Source organism: Diplotaxodon limnothrissa, linkage group LG19 (genome assembly GCF_057381915.1).
Source record: "Diplotaxodon limnothrissa isolate DT_005_m linkage group LG19, D_limnothrissa_male_GT1.1, whole genome shotgun sequence".
In the NCBI taxonomy this organism is placed as follows: Eukaryota; Metazoa; Chordata; class Actinopteri; order Cichliformes; family Cichlidae; genus Diplotaxodon; species Diplotaxodon limnothrissa.
The window spans coordinates 22785789-22806187 of record NC_140614.1 but is presented as its reverse complement, the minus strand read 5'-3'; the positions used below and the strand labels follow the sequence as shown (position 1 = coordinate 22806187).

The 20399-nt window shown below is 42.0% G+C and overlaps 1 protein-coding gene across 1 annotated transcript in view; it reads right to left on the bottom strand.

Annotated features, from left to right (window-relative positions):
* mta1 (metastasis associated 1) overlaps positions 1-5883 on the bottom strand; it is a 49433-nt gene extending 43550 nt beyond the window's left edge. The window contains exons 1-2 of the mRNA XM_085343503.1: positions 5825-5883; positions 5219-5337 (exon numbers count right to left, since the gene is read on the bottom strand). Of these exons, the coding sequence (XP_085199629.1) occupies positions 5219-5246 (28 nt within the window). The 5' untranslated portion in view covers positions 5247-5337; positions 5825-5883. The remainder of the gene's footprint in view (positions 1-5218; positions 5338-5824) is intronic.
* Between the last annotated feature and the right edge of the window lie 14516 nt (positions 5884-20399).

Genomic DNA, 20399 nt, shown 5'->3' with positions numbered 1-20399 from the left:
GTGACCAACTGATCTTTGCTTCCATTTAGTCTGCAATATGCTAGCCCCAATAAAGCTGCACCATGGCATATCCAAATATTTCAACTTAATGAAATTATGCAATTTATTTCAAATTCAAAAAGTGCTCCAGCTTCAAACTCATCTCTAGAGAACTCAATGTCTACACGTAGTACAGCATACTTTAGTCATATTTCTCTTTTTTTTCAAAGGCTGGGCTAGAGCTAGAAAGGGAGCTGGAGAGGCAGCAGAGGAAGAGCATGAACATCTGCCCACGTTAGTCCAAGCAAACACATGCCCTCCACAGCTCACACCCCATCCGATGCTTACTCATGCAGTCACACGGACAGGTGTGTCTGTTGTCAGAAGCAGCAACCGCAGACAAGATAGACTGCCATAGTATGGATGAAGGTTTCTATGGTAATAGAAGCTAATTTAATATCCTAAAGTCAAACTCGCACCTTATTTTCACACTTTGATATCACTCACAATCAAGTACGATCTGCTGTATGCACAGATGCATACACCTCTGTACAGTCTATACAATCTACCTGGCCTGCTAGTATCTGCTAGGATTCCTGGCAAAAGCAGGAAAGAGACAAAAATATGTCTTTCATATCCCGTCCCGCTCACTTTTCTGACATATTATAATATTTTACACAGAGGAATAAAAAAATGTTTAAAAAGCAGTTTTGCATAAAGTCAGCAGTGGTGTTAAGGCTGAGATGGATTTGATCTTATAATAATTAGATCACAACTCCCATGACACCTTGCAATCATACTGCAGCAGCCACTGCAGCTTGCACTTAACAAATGCGATAAATCAGCAAATTTTTCCACTCTTTTCTCAAACATTCATTCTAGTGAAGTTTATACAACCAGACCCTTAAGTCCATAGGAAACACAAGGAAGCTAGCAAACAGGGGTTATTGTGATTGGCGTTCGGGCAGTTTGACCCCCTCAGAAACACAATGATACTTTGCTGAATGGACGACTTCACCCACGACTTCACCCACGACTGCAGACCTGCTGATGGTTCCAACACCATCATTAAGTTTGCAGATGACACCACGGTAATTGGCCTCATCAGTGACAACGATGAGGCCGCCTACAGGGAGGAGGTGGATCGTCTGGCTGAGTGGTGCGACAGAAACAACCTGCTGCTTAACACCGAGAAGACCAAGGAGCTCATCGTGGACTACAGGAGGAATGCTGACCCACATCCACCCATCCACATTAAGGGGACGGCTGTGGAGCGTGTGAGCAGCTTCAAGTTCCTGGGAGTCCACATCTCCGAGGATCTCACCTGGACGACCAACTGCTCCAAGCTGGTCAAGAAGGCTCACCAGCGCCTCTTCTTCTTGAGGACTCTGAGGAAGAACCACCTGTCCTCAGACATCCTGGTGAACTTCTATCGCTGCACCATCGAGAGCATCCTGACCAACTGTATAACAGTCTGGTACGGGAACTGCTCTGCCTCGGACCGGAAGGCGTTGCAGAGGGTCGTGAAAACTGCCCAGCGCATCGCCGGAGCACCACTTCCTGCCATAAAAGACATCTACAGGAAGCGGTGTCTGAAAAGGGCTGGGAAAATCATCAAAGACCCCAGTCACCCATCACATGGACTCTTCACCCTCCTGCCCTCTGGGAGGCGCCACAGGAGCCTCCGGACTAAGACCACCAGGTACCGGAACAGCTTCTTCCCCACAGCTGTCAGACTCCTGAACTCTGCCTCCTGACATCTGACCCACGTTAAACTCATGGACTGAACATACACACACCCACAATGGACAACTGTACCCTCAAACACAATAATAACATGGACTGAACCACCACTCACAACCACTAGCACTTTATATAGCCTCTGTAGAAACTATCTACACCCTCACTTATCTTAACTGCACTACTGTATAGCTCTGTGTAAATAATCATTCTGTACATTCGATAATCTTTAATCCTACAACTGTTTACAACTTGCATAGTTCCCATTTCTGTATAGCTGTATATCCCAGATTCTGTAAAGTTATTTATTTCATATTCTGTATAGTTTTTCATATTTATATCCTGTTCATATCCTGTACATAGCTTGTACTCACTACAGCCTGTACATACTTATAGTTATAGAATATTCACAACATACTTCATACCGTGTACATTATAACATACCATAATAGACCCATTTCTGTAATATACTCACATATCTATATTATTGCTAATACATATTGTAATATATCTATATCACTAAAGCACTTCTGGATGGATGCAAACTGCATTTCGTTGCCCTGTACCTGTGCATGTGCAATGACAATAAAGTTGAATTCTATTCTATTCTATTCTAAAAAGGTTGTCATGCATCTGTCCAACTAGTTGTCCTGAACTTGGCAGGATTGAAGCAAAGAAGCCTCAGCTCGCCACTCAGCGAGTACACCCACCAGACCCTGCAAGAGACACAACTGCCAGCGTGGGAGATTAACACCAGCCATGAGCCAAACAAAGTGTGGGCACTGTCAAAGTTTGTAATTTAGTCAGTTTGTAGATTAGTAAACAGTGCAACACCTTCAGGCACATTCTGAATAATTACTGTAGAAAATCCTCACCATCCAAAGGAAATGTGGGCATTAACACCCAAGTTTCTCACTTTTTAAGTTAGTAAACAATGCAACACATTTTGCAAACTCTGTGCAAGAGCTGTCACAATCCAAACATTTCAATACAAGTTCTTATTTAAAGGATGGATCCCGTATTTTCCAATTATTTCTTTAAATAACAGACCTCTACCCATATGACGACCGAAGAAGTGTTTGCATCCTGTAATCATTCCTCGTGATCATAACATCCTCGGATATGGCCTCATACTGCAGTTCCGATGCAGGTGATGGGGGAATAAAACCCACACTCCTCATTCTAGGTAGAAATATATTTTGACCAGAGCAACACAGTTTCAGAAAATACAAACAGGACATCTTTTACTATATTTTGGAACATCTCTATCACAGTAGGTCCTCATTCAGAAGCCTGTTGTACAAATTCATTTTAAAAGAAACAAACAGAGGATGACCTGGCCAAAAACTGAACCTGGCTTAACACCACCAAGCAACTTACTGTAATATTAACTACAAAATCAAAGCTCCACAGTTTTAAAAGCCTGTCCGCTTTTTTCAATGATAGGTCTGAATACCCACTAGCAAAAATTGTAGTAAACTTTCTAAACAACTTGACAACCAAATTTAGAACATCATGATCTCAGGAAAGCGTTGTTTTCACTTGGGGAAAACAAGTCGTCAGCAAGTCTTAGAGGCTTTTTTAAAATTTCACTGCATTCATAAAAACGTCTTCCAACCGCTGAAATGGTTAAAAGTTATCGTGTAGCCTACACTTAGTCACCAACACTTTCCTGCACATGAGGGAAAGCACTAGGAAGAAGTGCTGCAGGCACCGGAAGAGTGGCTTGTGGCCTGGATGGTGAAAACAAAGACATCAAGACCTTTTGTCTTTTGTCCACTGCTCATTCAAGGGGACTCATTGCTTTCCCAAGATGATCCTGCATTGTCTTGCAAAGCAGCAGCCATCTTTGTGTGGGCTTCTGCTTTGTTCTGGTGTTGGCCTGGAGAAGCTTCAGTCAATTATGAGGCCTATTTTTAGGCCAAACTAGAACTGTGATTTTATTTTTTTAAACTAGAAGTGTGGTTGTAGGACGAATTAAGACTATGCTTATTAAATTGTATTTTGTAGTTTTAAATTGAATTGTGAAGGTTGAGCTTACTTTTTACTTTTTCACTTTTCCAAAAAAGTAATCAACTTTGCTTTGATGACTGAGCATTAAATGTTTAAGCCATTCTGATTGATTAGATTTCACAAATTAGTCAAACTACACAACCTTAAAGCTGCGAGGTAGATATGAAATAAATGAAACAATCTTTTTTACTGCAAATTAGTGTGCTACAAACAAGACATAGCTTAACTGGTTGGTATGTCAGTGTAAGAGACTGACAGCGTAAACAGAAATACTAAACTAAGTAACATCTGGCTGGTAAAGTGTTAACTTTTTACCCTGCTCCAACATAATCCAGCTCTCACTCAGGTAGGCTTTGTTTCATTTGACTAAATAACAATGCCATTATCTTCAGCATAGGCTATTTTTGATTCATGCTCCAAGCCAACTGCAATCACATCAGTCATATTTCAAATGACATTAGTACTTAATAATCTTAAAAACATAATCAGTTTGCTTTCCCTCCCTTTTCTACTGACAAATGGCCACAGAGTCCAAAAAGACATTAAAGTGGATGAATATAGAAAGAATAAAGAAACTGTCCTGCAAATGCTTAGGACTGCCATCTCCATTACAGTCGTCACATCAAACCTCTGTGTGGTGACACTTTTTGACAGCTAAATTTGAAGTTTTTTGAAGACACATCTAAAAAGCTCTCCATTTTTTATGCATCTCCACTGCAAACCCCCTCAAAACAGCACATTCTATTTAAAATACAGTGCAGCTATAGTGGTTATCGTGTTTTCATTTTCACACAGTACCTACGGGATGTAAATCAGTGGGAGGGGAAATCAGGATTTTTAATTTGGTATTAAGTTGAATTGCCTGCACAAAAGAAGCGAAGACACACTGGTTATAAATGTGTAAAACGGATCTCTACGCATGCTTTGAGAATTTTAGTGGTTCCTGCATGTAAAGTGTTGTCTTTAACTTTTTGTTCCACTCCTTCCCTGCATTTTAAAAGCATGCACTCCTTGCTGCTGTCTTGTGAGCACTGAGAGGTTTCTGCAGGACACTTAAAGCACTTACGACGTTACTTATGGCTGTGAGCGTATAGTCCGGGCTGTAGCTGAATGGCACGCAAAACTTTTAGAATATATCCACTACGTTACATCAAAATATATAGAAGCGCAATGCATGTTACTCAGAGTGCATCGTTGCACTAAAGTACTTGTTTGCTAAGTTGCAAGAAAAACGCAAAAAGAAGCGAGGAAATCCGGGGAGCAGTTTTGTAAAGAGAACCACTACTCTTCATCACCATCCTCCTCTTCACAGTCACCATCATCATCATCTGTGAAGCACAAGGCTCTTTAGCTTTAGGGAAATAAAAGAAGGGAAGCAAAAGACGGACCACGCGCTGTAAATACATAAAAGAACCGACGTTAATCATGGCGAGTCCGCCATAAAAAATTACAGGAAGGTCTTAAAATACTACCCCCTCCACCTTACCTCCAACCCGGTACATGTTCGCTGCCATGACTGCCCCCGGTCCCTGGCTTCCTCTCCAGGTAGAGGGGTGGCTCTCTTCTCTCTCGCGCTGCCGGAGCTGTGTTAGCACTGCCGCCGCTCTGTGTTGGAAAATGGTGGATTGATCAATACGAAGAGACTGGCTGGCTGCCTTAAAGAGACAGTACGCCTTTTTTCTTTTAGCCCACAACTTTGGCGCTGGTAAATGGGAATCAGCACTGTAACAAATTAACGATTTAATTAAACAAATTTCTTTAACTTAAAATAAAATTTAATAAATAAATAAATAAATATTTGCCTTTTTAAACTGTACCTACGTCACTGTTAGCAACCAAGCACGCGCTCGTCCGAAAAGAAGCGTTTTCCTATTAACTTTGCTTAACTTTACTACTCGGTTAACCTTACATAAGTAGTTCATTTACCTTTTACTTGCCAGTTTAGATTATAAACGGAAGGGTACATTTCTTGGAAATGGACCTGTATTTATTATTAAGACATGAAACTTGGATACTAGCTTAAAGTTTTATTTATTTATGATAATTATACAGCTCTTTAATCAACTAATCGACAAGTATCGCGATAACTTACGGTGGAAAGCAAGTCTCTAAGTAAGAGCTCGATGTGAAAACTTCCAGGGCCTACCAGGCCTACTTCGGACTGTATAAACTCCCACATTGGATGACTCATGAATTGTGGACAGGTTCCAGAGCTGGTTTTAAAATAAGCCTTTTACCTGGAACTGTATAGCTGTGTAAAAATGCATCAGCCCTAAAAATAAACCAGTGCTGTGATCCTAAATCCCTCAATGCTCACAGTGTCAGTGAGGGTCAGAGGTCAGTGGACCGGCAGGGGAGGGATGCACGGGCTTAAATGTAAAAATAACAAAGTATGTTAAATATAATTCATGTATATTAGAAAGACACCGGGTCATCCCTGTGGTCTAATTTTTAGGGTGGTTTATAGTGGTGGTTTTGGGGCTGTCATGATAGGGCACACTGTCGTGTAGCTATATAGTTTTGTCTTTTAATGTTAAACATTTATTTAACATTTGTCCTTAAATACATAATTTTATTAACAAAAGAAAGGAAAACATATGCAAATTCTTCCAATCTAAAAAGGTGTATTAAAGTTAGGATTGGTGGTTTATGTATAAGATAGCATAGCTCTTTTTTGTCTCACTGTATAGGACTACATTATAACCACAGCATGCAGTGAAGGCAGAAACATGCAGTGAATTATGGTATGATAATATGAGATATATTTTGGATTCTGGAAATACTATGGAGATTTAGGATTATTAAGCTTATTACAATGACATGGTTAGTCCACAGTACAACTCTATGTGCACGTGGTTAGGAGAACAAGCTAATAATCTGCCATTAAAATAGGATGTTGGTTCTGCAACATGGACTAGCAGCAGTGTTTCTGTTCTTATCAGTAGCCTGTGTGTGAGTGTGTTTATATTATTCTTTCAATCTTACCAAAAACAAACCATACAGTACCATATCACCTTGGATAAGGCACAATAAATTGTCAATCAAACCACAGAATGCTTTAAAAAAACCTCACATGAGCATAGCTTTTTTTCTACATGGCTACCCGTCTTTTATGGAAAGGTATCTACAATGTGTGATTCTGAGTGACCAGATATTTGTTTGATTGGCTCACTTTTTTTGTAGGTAGCATAGGGCCTCTGTGACAGAGGAATGCGTGGTGAAGGCTACGTCTGATCTATACCATATGGAAGCGTCAATTACTGTGACCTAACACAGGGGATCACAGTCTGCAGTCACATGACTGTTATAGGCCAATCATGTGTACTTAGAGTATGCACTCCTACTCAAGTGTGCAGTTGGAACTGTGCTGCATTGGAGGGATTCTGTATTATGTCCCGGGGCTCTTTTATGAAAAGGAACGAGAGACAAGGAGTGTGTGCTTTGTGTGTTTTTTGTGCATGTGTGTGTTTATGTATGGATGTGTACAAGGATTTACATCTACACTGTGTCATTCAAATTTAATTACATTGAATTTGCGATGTTTTTCAATGCCAGTGAATGGTACACTGCACAATATTTTGATTTGTAGTATAGTTGCATGCTCACTGATGAAAGAGCATCACTATACTGTACATTTATTTTTAAGTATACACTGCTATGTGCAACAAACAGTGCATTTCTGCATAAATGCTTATTTTTGTGCATATTATATTGCTGTCTTGTGGAATATTTCAAGTGTAAAGCATAATCCAGCATATCCCTGCACATTATGTGTTATTTGTTAAGCATATGGAGACACACGTGAACAGTCTTTTGAGCTGTTGTAATTTTCCCCAATGGGCTCAGAAGAAAACACTGCCAGTGCTTAATATGCCTTTAATTAAAGGAAAATAGGTGGTCGACAATGCACCCTTGTATTTGGGAACTGTTACCACTTTCATTAGGGCTGTTTGTTTACTTGGCTGCTTGATGCTGTGCAGATGTTCCTTTTTTTTAATACACTTGCTCCTCTGCCAGATGTTGCTGCATTCGGGAAGACAAGCATGCAGGCAGAGCTCTGTACAGAGCAGTGCAGTGCAGGTGTTCTCCCTGATGACTCTCAGTCTGTGGAGATGGATTGGCTCAAGACGCAGAGCGTCTGCAGAACCTCCCTTCACTTTGGAAGAAGACCTCTGATGGCCTCTCTTCCTACTTCTCTTCCTCCCTCGTCCTCTTTCTTTCCTCCGCTCCTCCATGGAGCAGGTGATTGCACAGGAGAGACAAAGACACAGAGGAAATCAGTTAGACCTGTTTTCTTGCAGAAACTATTTCATATATTTTTAATTCTCTTTCTGAAACCTATGCTTGGATCTAGACACACTATGGGTGGTGCATGAATAAAGGGAATAATGTTAGAGCTCTCGCTCCTCCACACCTAACTTTGTATGGGTGTATTCCTTATTAAAAGTGAATTACCTATACTTTGGAACAGTCTGTAACACTGCTCTCTAGAGGATGCTTGAATATATTCCCTTACCAGAAGGTTAGTGCCAGTGACCTTCTGCTGTGAGTCCTGCTATAGATATAAGACATATGTATAAGTATATAAAGCAGGATAAATATTACCGATAATAATCCAGTGAGCTACTGTACAACATCACAGATGCCTAGATTCCTGTATGGAGACTGCTCTGCACATCCATCTAAAACACATTCACCACCACTGCTGTTGATTTTAAAGACAATATTCTTTTTTTTCCTTTAGTCTATGAAGTCATGTTCTCAGTCCTCTGAGAGCTGTGGGAGGAGATAGCGCTGACTTATTGCAAGTAAAAGAAAATACTAGGAGTTTGTATTTATTTTCAGTCACCATTAGGGGGAGCTATTGTCTAGCTTTTTATAAAAATGACCACTTAAGACAAAGGCTTGCCTGCCTTAAACCGATGCAAATTCAGACATACTGTTATCCATTATCTTTAGCTCATACAAAACACAAAATTGAGCTCTGAAACCATTCCTTAACAATGCCTGATCTTTCCAATACTCACTGAAAAAAAAATGCTCCAAGTTGCACTAAACATAGTCTGCCAGTAGGGGACATCATGTGCACAGCTATTTCTATTGTCCCCATTTGCTCCATGAAAAACAGTCATGCTGTGGGAAGAAAAAAGAACCGTGATGTGGCCATCGCTAACAGCGAAAACGTCACTTCAGTGAGTTGTGATTTTTGGGTTGATGCCTGCTATTTGCATCTAAAGCTGCAACACAGAGCTGTAGATCAGAAGCATAAGATTATCAAATGTTGCCATTAAGTCAATATTATTGTGTCTTTTCTGGGTGTGTGTGTTTCTATTGGAAGACATCCCTCAGTCTGTCATCTGTCACACAGCTTTGAATGAAACACTCAGCCTCCCAAGAATGCTTTGCACTAATCCAGAGGGATTAAGAATATTGCAGTTGTGGGTTATTGATACTGACCCGTACGAATAGGGTGTTACTGCGAGACTGTCTCACACATGGAAATATGTGGCACTCCAAAAGTTATCCCTTGCATATTCTGAACCCCAACTTGCAAGACACTCCTGTCACTGAGTGTCCACCCTTAACCACAGAACCATTTGCCAAAATGCCAGGAGCTGCCAGACAAGTGCAACTGCCTTTTCTTTCTCTTTTTTTTCTTAGAGAAACAGCTGGTTGAACTGCTAAAAATGTCTCAATCTTCAGAGAGGCTCTGGCATTTGGTGACTGTGCCATGTGGGGAAAAACCCACAACAGTTAGACGGAAGGAAAAAAAATGAGTGACTGGAATGGCAAGCACTTGCTCAGCAACTTGAGATGCATGTTTTTTTATATATGTATCACATAAATTATCAAACAAATGTCAGGAAAAACAACGGGCACATAATAATAAAGCCATGGTCAGTGCAAGAGTAGACGGACATAATGGGCAATGATACCACCTTTGCAGCCTACATGACAAATTCAAGATTACACAACCTATCTAAAACCACATCATGAACCAATATGCATTTATAATAACCATAAATGCCCAGTATGCTCATAGCGAATATATTTTGCAAGTTTCAAGTGAGATCGCGCTTCCATGCTTCCAAGACAGCCTTATAAACTAATAATAGCTGTTTTTAGTTGGAAGGAGTTTGTGCAGACATGTTACAGTATGTTACTATTAACTGAATAATTAACATGATTGTTATTACAGTGTAATGTGGGTGTTTTAACATTTTTATTACCAAATCATAGGTCTTATTTTTTAAATTGTGTTGGAATTCAGCTGAGGGGTGATAGTAGCTTTTTGGATGAGCCTGAGCTACAGGGGCCTGTCCATGATGCTGACGCTGGCCATGGACAAACCTACGTGTCTAAAGTGATAATACGCTTAGCAGGTCAAGGCAGTCATATTGAAGAAACAGCTTTGCTGCTGGGTTAAATACTTGTTAACTATTTATTCATATGTCTGTGATGTTTAATTGTAACATTCAATATACCCCAAATAAAATATTAGTACATAAACAGTACTAATTGGCTAAATTAGCGTTATGGTTAGCAGTTTGCAGATAATATATGTGGCTTTATAGTGTCTAGGATGATTGATTGATGTGAAAATCCATTAAACACAAGATATATGAATTATGTACTTGTGACTGCACCTTGTGAGACAAATATCAAAGCATGTCTCTTAAGGCTCCATGGAATACCTAAAATCAGGGTGGGACCTGGTAGATCATGTTTTGTTTTCCATTGCAGCACCACCCATGTCGAGAGGGTCTAATTATACACCACAAAAGTGCACAGCAAAGTCTCTTTACATCGTCAGTTAGTTTGACTTGGCAAGAGAACTCCATCTGAAATGTCTGTGCTCATGTGGAGGAAACAGGCAGGCTTTGTTATATACTGAGGTAAAGAACATTTTCAAGTTATTGTTGTAAATATGGGCTGGGGAGGGTTAAGCAGGCAAGATCTTGTCACAGTGACTCTTTGGTAGGCCTGTTTTGTTTGTGAGCAAACTGGGAGATGAAAGAAAGGAAGATATAGATGGCTGCTCTGGGAGATTTCACCCATTTCAAAGATTTCTGCCTTTTGTGTGTTCACAACAACAATAAAGAGCTTATCTTGGAAAAACAATAATCCAATGATTGTTTTTGTGACCAAGAAACCAAATATTAGTCTTTAAAAAACATGCCCAAATAGTTGTTTGTGAACAGGAAGTGCATGCAGTGAACTTTCTGCACAGAGAAGAACAAGAAAATAAACTTTATGCATCTTTATGTAAACAGATGTTTAGATTAGCAGACCATGTTAACCTATAGACTTGAACTAAGTGAAAACAGCAAACATGGCTCAGTTCAAAGTGATAATAATGTCTACCACACTGTATTTGACTGTGCAAAATGTGCCTGTGTTTTGTTCATTTTTGTGTTTTTATATTTTCCCCTGCTTTCTGGCTTTATGCTAATCTCAGCTAATTATCTGCTGGCAGTAGCTGTATATTTAGTGTACAAACATCAAGCTCAATTGGTTTTCTCATTCAAAAGTCTGCAAGAAAGCACAAAAACACATTCTCACCATGTCAAACTATTGCTGTGGTGTTTCTATCAATAAGTGCAGATTACATGATTGAAACAGGTGTCCAGCTGTCAGTTTGTGCCTGTGACTAATGACTCCTCTGCTGACTGAAGCTTAATGAATGAAGCTCACACAGCACAGTTACCACTGTAATGCCACTAATCAGAGGGTTATTGATCACTATACTGTTACACTTTAACAACACAGCAGATCATCTTACTCCATCTCACCCTGTCCCTCACATTCTCTTCTGACACACCAACACTTTGCGTATTCTCAATCACTACATTCATGAATCTTCTCTGTGGTTCTCCTGTTTTCTTCCTGCCTGACAGCTCCTTATTTAGCACATTTTATCTAATTTATATCCACTATCTCTCCTCTCAAATGTCCAAACCATCTCAGCCTTGCCTCTCTAACATTGTCTCCAAAGCACTCCTGAGAGGCCCCTCTTGTTTTCCTTCTTATTTCTGATTTTATCTCTTCAATTACACCCCATGAAAATCTTAACATCCTCAGCTCTGCCACCTCCAGCTCGGCCTCCTGTGTTTTTGTCAGTGCCACCTTCTCCAAGTCATTGCAGATCTCACTACCATCTCGCAAACCTTCCCATTCACTCTTATTGATATCCTTCTGTCACAAATAACCCCTGACATCCGTCTCCACCCATTCTGCCAGCTCGCACTCTCTTCTTCACCTCTCTTGTCTACTGTTCTTTGCTTTGAAAGGTTGAATGCAGGTATTTAAACCCATCTGTCTTCACTATCTCTGCTTCTTGCATGTTTACCTTTCGAACTGGCCTCCCTCTCATTCATATACATGTATTCTATCTCTGCTTATTGCTCTTTTCTCCAGCACATACCTCCACCTCTTCAGACCCTCTTCCAGTTCCTCGCTTCATGCCCTATCATAGTCTTTCTCTAGATACACAAAGATACAGTGCAACTCCACAGAGGGTCACAAATCAGTGTACTTCTCATGCCAGAGTGGTGAAGATTGCATCAGGAAGAGCATCCGGTATAAGATTTTGGCTAAATTAAACGTCCAGCTTATAAAGAATGAAGCTATGCATGTAAAACTTTTAAAAGAAGGTTATTTATGCTAATTATTCTCTTCATGTCACCAGTCTGTTTATTTTCAGTACAATTTTCACATGTGACTCTCTTAGAGTGATTCTCTTGGAAATGATAGGGAGCTCTGTGAGAGGGAGGATCACAGAACTTAGCGATAGCAAGATCAAAACCTCCAAAACTGTCTGCCAGCTGCCTCCACAGCACACCCTTGCTACACAGGGGCCCTCACTGGGATTCAGCATGGCTGCCGCGCCTTTATTACAGCCGTTGAGACTGTACAGCACATGTGTCTGCAAAAAAAAATTATTTATACTGTAAACAAACACGAGGCAGAAAGTGGAATGACAAATGTTCTGAATATTTCCAGTGTGCATGGGCTAAAAATAGACTTTCAGATTAGACGAGGGAGCAGTGAAAGTGTATGGAATAGAACGTTGACCAGCAGTGGGCAATGTAGACATTTGCCAAGTAAAACAATACACCCACTTCACTAAAAATGGCATTCAATGGAGTCTACACCCTTTTCAGTCCCTCTGGGAGTAAAATACTTTAAAAGGACTGTCCCTGGATTAAGACACAGACCAACTGTTGTTTTGTCTGTAAGAGTATATGTGTGTGTGTCTATGTGATGGTTCAGCAGGAAAAAGCTCACTCAGAATCATACATCAAACATTATTATTTGATAAATGTTTTCTAATGGTTTCCAAAAAATATTATCTAGTTGTATGTTTTGAGAATCACAAAGTTTTAATAGTTGCCCAAATAACTCCTTACCAAAACTACCCAAAAAGGCCCAAAGCAATTAATTAGGCATCACTTAAAACCTACAAATATGACAGGTCTAAGCATTAATATTAAGTTGTTCCATTGATATAAACATCCGAATGTTCCTGAATGAATTATTAAAATGCACCATATTAAGATAGGACTTTGTTAAAGTACCTTTATTAAGCCTAGTTCTACCATGTAGCATCACTTTTTGCACCTTAGGGACCTTAGGGGTGACAATGGGGACATGCACATATATAGACAGAGGGCGATTATTAGTATGTGCTCCTAATGGTGAAAAAGTGGCATTAGAATTGGGAAAACCTTTTTTATTATCTCAAGAAGAAGAATCCTTAAATTGTAAGAAAAGTTCCCTTTTCTAATTGTTAACATCTTTTTTTCCCTTTGTGTTGTGAATAGCAATATAAAAATATTTGACTCCAATATTTGAATGGAACCTTTTGTAGCATCACAAGAAGGTTTCTGGCTCAAACCTCCTTGTCATCTTAATCCTTCCTGTTGGTTTCCTCCCACAGTCAAAATATGTCTGGTTCTCTGTTTTACTCCTATGATGGATTATTGACTTGTCCAGGGTGTATTCTGCTTTCACCCTATGTCAGCTTCTACCTATAGGCAAAAGCCCAGACCTTAAATTAGATAAATAGTTTTTTAAAAAAAAGGATGGTCCCTATGTCACCTTGTTTTTCAAGGTCAACCAATTTAAACTTGAAAATGTAATAATTATATTTATGTTTTTAGTAATTGAATAACTTGCAGTGGGAAATTTTGAAGGTGATTGCTATTGCTATGATCTTTTATTGTGGCTGAACAATGGGACAGGACAAAATGCTCATCACATTCCCAGACCCAAAAAAGGAACGAAGATAAGCCTTTCCCACTTGTCCTCTCAGTCTTATCAAGAAGATAAAGCATCTCTATTAAAACCTCACAGACCACTCAGTCTCTTCGAGCAACATAAAGCTTATCATCTACTGAGACTCTTCAGTCTTACCCCTGTCCCCTAGCAGAGCTAAACATAGGCTACTGTGTCTGAAATAATCACCACTCTGAAGCGTATGCTGTGGGAACGTTTCAATAATTAATTCAGGCTCAGGCTTTTTTTTCCTTCTTTCTTTACTCAAAGACGTGCACATGCACACCCGACAGATCACGTGCCGTCCCTAAGAACAGTCTGCACTCACATTTTCAGAAACTACACAGCTGTCTGACGTCCTTCAAATGATGTGCTTGTGTATTTAAAATAGCTTCAGAATGCCACGATCTAACCTAAAGGTCGTCTCTGTCACTTGTACTTGATGACAGAGATGGCCTATTGTGGTCTTTGGCTGTGCACGGTCTGGCTTTTCTGTGGGCTCCTTAGAGTAACAGATTCGGCACGTGTCTCGTGTGAAATTATGCGTGCAGTTGCATCTGTGGCGTTTTAATGTGTGAGTTTGTGTGGGGGCGTGGGACAGACAGGAAGGAAAAAGGAAGGATCTAAAGGCAGCACCTGCTATGTTGGGGCAAAGGGCTTGTATAATATGTCTTGCGTAGTGTTTAGGACAGGTGTTCTGCTGGAATTCATAAACACCTTCCTGCTGGAGGCTGGGTCACTGCTCTGTGCCTGCTAGTCCTGCTAGGAGAGTTTGTTTCCCACTGACACCAATGTTATGTTTTCCACATCCATGAGCTGCACAGATCTGCTAGGGGGTGAGTTACATAAATGTTATCATCAGAGGGTGTATGAGGTGACCATTACAATACAAGGGCACCAACTTGAAATGCTTCCTGCAAGCAAATCGGAAAGCACTATAAGAACATCAAATACAGGTCTCTTGTGTTAGTAGGAAGTTAGTGCGCACAAGGAAATATAATCCAAGCCCGAGACTGTGAGGCAAGGGTTTCACACAGTTCCCAGTCAACTGGTGATTGTTCACGACTTTTAATTCCTTATTTTGTGACTGACTTTGAGTTTTTAGAGAAATGAATGTTCTGTAGTTTCTGTTTCACTCAAGATCTGAAACAAAAATGTGATGACAACTGTGAAGATTCTTGCATTGTCTTTCTACAGGGAGTGCAGAATTATTAGGCAAATGAGTATTTTGTCCACATCATCCTCTTCATGCATGTTGTCTTACTCCAAGCTGTATAGGCTCGAAAGCCTACTACCAATTAAGCATATTAGGTGATGTGCATCTCTGTAATGAGAAGGGGTGTGGTCTAATGACATCAACACCCTATATTAGGTGTGCATAATTATTAGGCAACGTCCTTTCCTTTGGCAAAATGGGTCAAAAGAAGGACTTGACAGGCTCAGAAAAGTCAAAAATAGTGAGATATCTTGCAGAGGGATGCAGCAGTCTCAAAATTGCAAAGCTTCTGAAGCGTGATCATCGAACAATCAAGCGTTTCATTCAAAATAGTCAACAGGGTCGCAAGAAGTGTGTGGAAAAACCAAGGCGCAAAATAACTGCCCATGAACTGAGAAAAGTCAAGCGTGCAGCTGCCAAGATGCCACTTGCCACCAGTTTGGCCATATTTCAGAGCTGCAACATCACTGGAGTGCCCAAAAGCACAAGGTGTGCAATACTCAGAGACATGGCCAAGGTAAGAAAGGCTGAAAGACGACCACCACTGAACAAGACACACAAGCTGAAACGTCAAGACTGGGCCAAGAAATATCTCAAGACTGGTTTTTCTAAGGTTTTATGGACTGATGAAATGAGAGTGAGTCTTGATGGGCCAGATGGATGGGCCCGTGGTTGGATTGGTAAAGGGCAGAGAGCTCCAGTCCGACTCAGACGCCAGCAAGGTGGAGGTGGAGTACTGGTTTGGGCTGGTATCATCAAAGATGAGCTTGTGGAGCCTTTTCGGGTTGAGGATGGAGTCAAGCTCAACTCCCAGTCCTACTGCCAGTTTCTGGAAGACACCTTCTTCAAGCAGTGGTACAGGAAGAAGTCTGCATCCTTCAAGAAAAACGTGATTTTCATGCAGGACAATGCTCCATCACACGCGTCCAAGTACTCCACAGCGTGGCTGGCAAGAAAGGGTATAAAAGAAGAAAAACTAATGACATGGCCTCCTTGTTCACCTGATCTGAACCCCATTGAGAACCTGTGGTCCATCATCAAATGTGAGATTTACAAGGAGGGAAAACAGTACACCTCTCTGAACAGTGTCTGGGAGGCTGTGGTTGCTGCTGCACGCAATGTTGATGGTGAACAGATCAAAACACTGACAGAATCCATGGATGGCAGGCTTTTGAGTGTCCTTGCAAAGAAAGGTGGCTATATTGGTCGCTGATTTGTTTTTGTTTTTGAATGTCAGAAATGTATATTTGTGAATGTGGAGATGTTATATTGGTGTCACTGGTAAAAATAAATGATTGAAATGGGTATATATTTGTTTTTTGTTAAGTTGCCTAATAATTATGCACAGTAATAGTCACCTGCACACAGATATCCCCCTAAAATAGCCAAAACTAAAAACAAACTAAAAACTACTTCCAAAAACATTCAGCTTTGATATTAATGAGTTTTTTGGGTTCATTGAGAACATGGTTGTTGTTCAATAATAACATTATTCCTCAAAAATACAACTTGCCTAATAATTCTGCACTCCCTGTAATCTGCTATAATTATATCCACACAGTCTTAATGAAGCAGAATAGCTGGGATTTGACATAAACCTTTTTTTTTTTTTTTTTGCCTGTCCCGTTTGGCTCTTTTGCCATCAGAATTATTGTCTAAAGGCAAAGAAAGATGCCCAACGGATTTACTTTACCAAATTGACCATCCCAGCCTTGCCGTTATGGTCCATTTGATTCACCTTTTATTGTTTATTTTATTTTCATTTGCTGAATACGGGACAGACTTGACTGGAGGAAAGAAGGGGAGAAAGAAAGAAAAAAAAACACAACAGAATAGGCAGAGAGAAAGAAGAAGAAAAAAATGCATATATCGATCACCTGGATCACCTGTTGAGAAAGAAAAAAAGAAAACAAGCAGAAGAAAACGAGAGCAATAGAATAAACAACATCACAATGATTTATGGGAATACGACAGTAAATACCAAATACTAAACATTACCGTTCAGCACGCAAGATCGACAGCACACAGTGCGCTTCGAAGTAGGAGCCAAAAAGGGTGTAGTTTGTGTGTGTGATCACCCGTGTGTACACCTGTGAGCATGGACGCGCTTGTTTTTAAAAGGTTCCTTCATGTAATGATCTGCTAGAGGGTGTGGGGAGCCACTGCCCCGTCCTCCAGGGCATGAAGCAAGTATGGAGGAGATCAAAACTCCAGACATCCAGAGGCCCTCAGAACATAAGAGACCAAGAAAGACCATCAGAGGGGCAGCCGCGCCACTGTCCCAGAAAGAGCTGAGGAGAGTCCCCGATGAGGGGTCACTCAGCAGCCGCGGAGCAGAAACCAGGGGGGGTTGCAGTGACGCGCCCGTGAGCTCCGCCGGCAGCCAGCTGTGCCTGAGTGACCGAGCCCCAGGCCGAGAGACCGGGGGCGCTCCACCCCCGAAGTGGCCCGAGCGAGCCCCAGGTTCCAGGCCCTGATAAGCGGCTGCCAAGGAGTGAGCCGGTGTGTACCTGGACGCCCATCCCCGGACACAAAGAACCACCAACCTCCAGACCTTGGAGGGCTTGAGATGTCCCCAGGGAGGTGGCGTCTGATACCCAACCTGACATATAGACACAGACATACAGGCACACACATATACAAACATCCATTCCCACCCTCATGCTCTCATATGCACTTACTCCACACTCAACCAACGTGGAGACAGACATAAAGAGACGCTGTACACACAATCACACTCCCCAAGCGTACTCTACGAACCGGGTCTAGGTACCCTTTCCCCTGGAGGGGGGAACTGCACCCAGACCCAGGTGGTGTTACCCTTTTCCCTGCGGTGGGGAGAAGCAGACCACCCCGACTCCGCAGCAGCCGGGAGGCCCCACACTCCAGACCCCAGTCAGACGGCCAACTCTTCCTCCTAGCCCCCCGCTCCAGTAGGCCGCAGAGAATGGGGGTGGGAGAAGACTCCAAACCTCCCTCCACCCGCTCATTATAGTGTTGATGCATGTGTGTTCTAAGGTGCATTTAAAACCCAGGAGGGCATGGAGCTACCTGCCAGAGAGCAGCAGGTAAGCGCATAGGCCCTCCTGCTAGCCCTCAATGTCTACGTGTATTTAAAATTGAGAGGTGGGCAACGACGCCGGGGGTGAGGTGTACACCCTGATGGTAATTTGGATTCCGCCAGCTCCCCCGCTGACCCCAGTAGGCACCCCCATACTCCGCGACCCGCCAGGGAAAGGGGGCCCAGGCCCATCCGGACCGGGGCCCAGTGCAGCAGCGCCGCCCGGCCCCACAGAGCCCGGGACAGTCCACCCAACCCCACCACAGAGAAAACTCCACCCACCCAGTCATCCACTCATCTTCCAGACTACACAAGACAATAGACGCCCAGGTTGAGATCTTCCTCCACCTCTCCTGTATCTCCCCCTCCTGCAGAGAGAGTTCCCGAAGAGAGGAGAGCTCCTGCAAGATGTGACAACCCCCCCCACCAGTTGAAGAGCCCCCCAGGTGGCTCGACGCACCGGCGGCACCCTGCGCCAAGGCCGGGCCCCCACACACCCACCCGCCCACAACCCCGGCAACACACCAACCAGGACCCAAGCCCCCGAGGCCCAGCCAGGCCCCCCCCCAGAGCCGGAGCGCCCCCAGAACCTCATGCCCATCCCGGACCCACCCAGGGGCAGCCAGGCTACCAGGTCAGTAACCCACGTCCGTCAGCACAGACCCTCCCCTAGCCCCGCTACACGCAGCCACGAGGAAACTGTCACATAAGAGCCCCTAATTGGCTACCCCGAGTTGAGCCCCCCGAGGAAGATGCCTCCGGGGAACCCCCCGACGCCCTAAGCCTGTCCCTACCCCCACACCAATCACAACAGTGAAGTGACATAAACCTTGATGATAAAACCTTACTCTAAAGTGCTGTACGGAAGTCTTCATTCACCCATTATTTCTTTATAATTAGATAAGAAGATAAATGGGAATTAGAGACATCTGCAAACACAAATTTCTCCAGGTTTTTTGAAGGACATTGAAGATTCATTGGATGTTGGCCTTCCTTTTATTACGCTCTCTGTCAACACACTACTGTATTGAAGTTTGTGGAGGCGAGTCCTTGACAGATAGTGTTCCATCGTGTGTTTTTACTGCATTTGTACTGTGTTTGGTTCATTGTTATGCTAAAAAACTGAATGCTAGTCAGCAATGATCGAGATGGTATTGCATGGTGGATCAAAATCATTCTGTGCTTTTTGTGTTCACAACTCCAACACCACCAACTAAATGCAGCCTCAACCATGTTTTACAGATGGCTGTAGACACTCACGTTTGTAGCTCTCTCCTGACCTCCACCATACATATTGATGGCAAAATTTCAACTTTAAGACTTGCTGCCACTGATTTTTCTTGCATGATGTGGCATGCCTCACCTTTTTCACCCTTTTTCCTCTTCCTTAAGATTGGCTTCTTCACACCCACCCTTCCACTGAGACCATTTCTGATGAGGCTGTTGATTTATCAACAGAAGGGCCAGATGGTTACTTAAGGACTTTACTTTTGGATAGTCTTCAATATTTTTAGTCTTGTTGTGCAGACACAACACTGGCTCATCCGTTTTAGAAGCTTTGATGATTCAGAAGTCAGTGGCAAGTGTTGATCTGAAAATAATCAGGTATGAGGACAGGAATGAAAATGAGTGAAAAAGCATCCAATTATCCAAAGAAAAACATTGACCTACCCTTTAAGACCACATTAAGTAAAAAACAACAAAATCTGGCGCTTTGAAAATAAACAAAGCAAAATAAAGCAAAAATAAATCAATAACGGGTGGCTCAAGACGTTTGCACAGTACTTATCATTGTGCGATTTTTACTGCTATGAAGACTAAGTTTTGACTTGAAATGGCTTAATACTTAGTAGCTCTGCTATAAAGCTATTGATGCATTCCCTTCCAAAGGGTGTTTTTTTAATAAAGACACTTTACTGTGTTCTTGTTCAGTCTATACTAACATGCTTTAAGACCCTTAGGACCACCTCACCCTTCCCTCTCTAACTGTTGCTTTCTATTTCTGGCTATCCCTGTGGGGCTAGACTCTTGATCTGCTCGGAAAGAGCATTGCGGGTTTGAACCAAACACCAGATCAGAATCAAGTTAAAAGTAAAACTGGTGGCCTGAATA